The following is a 5,107-nucleotide window of genomic DNA, read 5'->3' as shown; positions in this document are numbered from 1 at the left end:
ACCATGTGGTTGCTGGGAATTGAACTCAGGACCTTTGGAAGAGCAGGCAATGCTCTTAATCTCTGAGCCATCTCTTCAGCCCCAGAGACAGGGTTTCTTTAACAGCCCTAGCTGTCCTGGAACTAGCTCTTGTGTACCAGGCTAGTCTTGAACTCACAGAGATCCTCCTACCTCTGCCTACTAAGTGCTGGGATTAAAGTCATGCACCACCACTCCCCAGCCTTTTACCTTTCTTTATTCTATTAACTTCTTCTTGTTGTATGGCTGAGTGGCAGGCCCCTAGTGTCCTCTTCCTTTCCTCACTCCTCTTTCTATTTATTCTCTCTGCCTGGCAGCCCCGCCTATCCATCTCCTGCCTAGTTATTGGCTGTTCAGCTTTTGATTAGACCAATCATGTATTTTAGGCAACACAAAGTAACACAGCTTCACAGAGTTAAACAAATGCAACATAAAAAGAATGTGACACATCGTTAACCAAATATTCCATAGCATAAACAGATAGATCAAATCTTCAACTAATATTCCACAGCAGTGTACAACTATCACCCAGCTACAAGTTTATTCTTAAAAGGTTAAAGCTTTCTAAAAACTTAAACATAAGACCACACATATTGTCATTCTTTTTTTTTTTTTTTGGAGACAAGGTCTCTTTGCATAGAGCCCTAGTCCTATGGATGTCAACCAGGCTGGCTGATAGGATTAAAGGAGCGTTCCACCAAGCCCAGCCTTGATGCCATTCTTAAATAACCGGATCTCAATCATAACAGTATAGTGCTAACTCATAATTTGGTGTTTGCTGTGCTATTGTAGTATTTTGCAGTCACCTCTTGATGTTGACACACTGAACTCAAGGTTGGCGAGCATCTACTTACAGTGCAGCATACTGCTAATCATTTCTGCTTAAGGTAGCTAAGAAAACTTGATCTCTTGTGCTTCTTGTGCATTTTTTACCAATAAATATGTGTTAATAATACATTTATGGCTTTGCTAAGGTTTCTGGCCAACGCTAGGCTATTAAGTCTTGGAGGATCCAAAATAGTCAGGTTGGAGATACAGCTCAGTGGTAGAGCACTTATTAACTAACATCTTGAGAGGGCTAAATTCGATAACCAGCCTTGATGTGGGGAAGGTATATACAAATTTTGACTATAAGGATGAAGTGTTGTTGCCTTAACCCTGTGTTCTTTAAGGGCTGGCCATCTGTTATTACTAGTGCAACATATTCTAGAGAAATAAATGTGCTAGCAAAGTATTTAGAGAAAAAAGGAGTCTAATTGTTACTGAAAATTCAAAACATTTTTTTCTGCCAGGCAGTGGTGCCTCCCAGTACTTGAAAGGCAGAGGTGTTGGAGGCTACTAGTTCGTTCCCGGCTGCTCAGTCCCAAGATAATCACACAGAAACTATATTATTTGCAATACTGTTTGGCCAATATCTTAAATGTATTGCTAGCTAGCTCTTATATCCAAAACTAACCCATTTCTCATTGACTCTGCCTTCCTTCTCCCAGCATTCAGTTTAGTTTTCCCACCTACCTCTATTCTGCTAAGCCACTGGCCAAAACAGCTTTATTCATTAACCAATAAAAGCAACACATATACATAAAAACCTCCCACACCACATAGGAAGGTGGATCTCTGCATTTGAAGCCAGCCTGGTCTACAGAGTAAGTTCTAGGACAGCCAGGGCTACACAGAAAAACCCTGTCTTGAAAAAACAAAAACAAAAATAATTTCTTCTACCGCCCATTTGGTCTAAAGTTGTGTTTTTATCTCTGTGATAAAGAAGGATTTTATCTATATTATATATGGTTGGCATTTTTCTAGCTCTGTACTGATTAACACTAGTCTACTGTGTCTTGTGAGTTAAGAGATGAAAGTAAAGTTTAACTGGAGTTCTGGGAGTGAACTTTGGCTCACTTAGCACTGTTATTATTTATTATTTTATTTTATATAGAGCTCAGAACAAAGTAATTGAATACATTAGGTTTCAGAAGTTATGCTACAGATTAGGTGTCTTCTCAAGTAGGTTTTATGAGAACAGTCATTTGAGTCATAAAACTTTTTTGAACTTATGTTGTGGAGACTGGCCTTAAACTCCCAATCCTTTGGCTTCGCTCTCTAGTACTGGGATTCTAGGTGTGTACCACTTTGTCTGACTCATAGCTGTAAATGCTGCTACTGTGTTAAAACTGTTAAGTTTTAGAAGACAGGATACTGTTTCAAAAAAAAAAGTCCATTAAAAAAGTTTTACTGTGGAAATAATTTGAATTCCCATTTCTTGCTCTCCACAATACTGGCAGCTCTTTAAGCGTAGAGACTTGCATTCCACTAGTCTGCCATCCACTGACACCACCACATCCATTGCGCATAACAGACATAAGTTTTGTCTTGTTTTTGAGAAATTTGTAATTAGAAGGGAAAAAGGAGCAAAACATTGTTTTCTCTTAGCTCAGAATTCTCTCATTTTTGAGCTGACTTGGAGTAAACTACAAAATAGGTTACTCGTGTTATAGGTAACTAGTTATGTTGTGCTTTGTAAGTTTTTAATCTTTCCTACCTCGTATGAAAAATAATGGCTTTCTAATTTAGAAGAAAAAAGTATGAGGGATAGGATGTGATGCAAGTCCATAATTAGGATTGTACCAGAGCATTGATTCTCAGTTCTCAGTCCTTCCTGGACCCTTCTGAGAGGCTAAGGAAGCTTAGATCCTCACCCTTGAAATATGCACACATGTTGGGGGCTGTGGACCCCCAGACCCTGAATTTCTTGTAAACAACTTGTTTTGCTTGCAGCTACTCTGAGCAAAACAACTTGTTTTCTTATGTTTGGAGCTGCTCTTAGCACGAGACCCTCAGGAATTCCTGATGGCAGGGGAGTGGTTTCTGGTGGGTTTGGGTTAGGTATGGCTATCCATTAAGGACCCTTATATAAGCTGCCCTGGAACACAATAAAGGGGGCATTCTTGCCATTCTTGTTTCATATGCGTTTAAAGCTCCAGCTGCAAATGGTCCTGTAGTGCAGGTGTTATGCTATAGGCGTGGTATTGTAGTACACGTAGTAGTACATGGACAACACACACGTTGTCTTTATAAAACTTGAGGGGACTCATGGATTCTGCTCCAACCAGTCACAGCCTCCAGGAATGCAGTTCTTAGTCCAGCTATTCAATTGTACTCGTTCAAGGTTAGCAACAGATCAGTGTAAATTTCCTAGAAGCAAGTACAATTGGCTTTAGAAGCTGATATAGCCATCAGAGCTTTTCTTGTAAAGGAAAAGGATATGGTCCTTTGGAAATGTCTGTGTAATATGCTGATGGGTGAGGAGAAGTGGTTTGCCTGTGCTGAGTACATAGGGTGCTACGGGGAGCAGGACTGGGCTAGTTTATCTGGGTACATCTGGGTGATAAAAAAGGATGCATGCAATAGGGTCCAGCTAAGGTTTTTTGTTTGTTTGTTTGTTTTTATAAAAATAACTTTATAGAGTTAGAATTCACATGCTACACATATCAACCATTTGAAGTGTACAGATTGATGGGATTTTAGTATGTTTACAGGAATGTACAATAGTTACCAATTTTAGAACATTCTGTCGTTTCCTCCAAACTCCTCGGTTCCTCTTACCTCTACACAAATACTAAGATATTTTTTTTTCTCTATATAAATTTGCCCTCTCTGGTATGTCATAAATATTCATCACATAGAAAGTGTGGAGCTCTGTGATAGACTTATTTTACTTGTATCAGAACATCACTTTTTTGCTAAATGATGTTCCATTGTGTATATACCACCTTTTGTTTATCTGTTAGTAGCAATATACATGGTTACTTTTTTTTTGCCTATTGTGAATAATGCTTCTGTGAACATTGGTATACAATGTTCAAAATCTAGAGCTGGAGAGATAGATGGCTTAGAGGTTAAGAACACTTGCTCTTCTGGCTAGAGTTGATTTCAGTGTAAAAGCTTTTGATATATTTTTCCACTTGAAATTGATGTTTGATGGTTTTGATTTTTCCAGATTCGTTATATTTCACAAACACAAGGCCTGCCAGCTGAATATCTTCTCAGTGCTGGAACTAAAACAACCAGGTTCTTCAACAGAGATCCTAATTTGGGGTACCCACTGTGGAGGCTTAAGGTGTGTCTTCCTTACAACTTTAAAATTAGGTTTTAGTTAATAATTTCTTGACTTAGAGGAAGGAAAGTGTGGGAAGGGGGTATATTTGTAGGAAAAAATCCTTTGGAAAATGATTTTATTACATCTATTATGCCTTATGCATGTGTGAAAATCACAAAGATAATGAGCCAGTTCAGCTGTTTGAGATTGTGCAGTTGAGGGTGTGGAGACTCATGCTCAGTAAGCGTGGGAGCTAGAGAAACCTAATGACTGTCACAGGGGGATCACCAGCACAGTGAGACAGCCTTATTTCTAACGTTCACATTCAGGCCTTAGAGATTTTCCTGAAATAAGAGTCTGTTTTTAATACTGAACTTTCTCCTATAGTGTGAGAAATCAGTTAACCTCCTGACACTCTGCCTCTGAGCCTGTTAAACAGTATTGGGGTCTGTGTCCATGTCCAAGAATCTGTAAGAGGAAATGGTTACTTCCCATTCACCTGACCGTAGCGCTGTGTGGCGTCACTGCTGTCACGCTTGTTTCGCACTGTTGAAAGGATGCCGTCTCGCCACTGTAGGACGCTCAGGTTCTATCTTTGCCATCTGTAGTTGACAAGGCAACAATACAATCTCTTTGTATTCTGCCTTCAGATTAAAAGAAAAATGTGAAAATAATGTAGAGTTTTTTAAAAATCCATGTTTTATAGACACCTGAAGAACATGAATTGGAGACTGGAATAAAGTCAAAAGAAGCCCGGAAGTATATTTTTAACTGCTTAGACGACATGGCTCAGGTAAGTGGGGCAAGCCTAGAAAGGCGGGACTGGTGTGGTGCTTCAGTCAGAGACATGTCTGAGGATTATACATGCTAACATTTTGCTACGTGTTAAAAGAACATTTGAGGGCTGGAGAGATGGCTCAGAGGTTAAGAGCATTGCCTGCTCTTCCAAAGGTCCTGAGTTCAATTTCCAGCAACCACATGGTGGCTCACAAC

The 5,107-nt window shown here is 39.5% G+C and overlaps 1 protein-coding gene across 4 annotated transcripts in view; it reads left to right on the top strand.

The window, feature by feature from the left end:
• Nucleotides 1–5,107, top strand: part of Hipk1 (homeodomain interacting protein kinase 1) — an 84,675-nt gene that overhangs the window by 55,784 nt on the left and 23,784 nt on the right. For all 4 annotated transcript variants that reach the window (XM_013349889.2, XM_026784017.1, XM_005357143.2 and 1 more), the window contains 2 exons: nt 4,016–4,135; nt 4,821–4,907. In XM_013349889.2, coding sequence (XP_013205343.1) covers nt 4,016–4,135; nt 4,821–4,907 — 207 coding nt within the window. The remainder of the gene's footprint in view (nt 1–4,015; nt 4,136–4,820; nt 4,908–5,107) is intronic.

The sequence above is a fragment of the Microtus ochrogaster genome, chromosome 21, assembly GCF_000317375.1.
Source record: "Microtus ochrogaster isolate Prairie Vole_2 chromosome 21, MicOch1.0, whole genome shotgun sequence".
Lineage (NCBI taxonomy): Eukaryota > Metazoa > Chordata > Mammalia > Rodentia > Cricetidae > Microtus > Microtus ochrogaster.
Note: the sequence above shows the minus strand (reverse complement) of the source record. Positions and strands in the feature narration are given on the sequence as shown.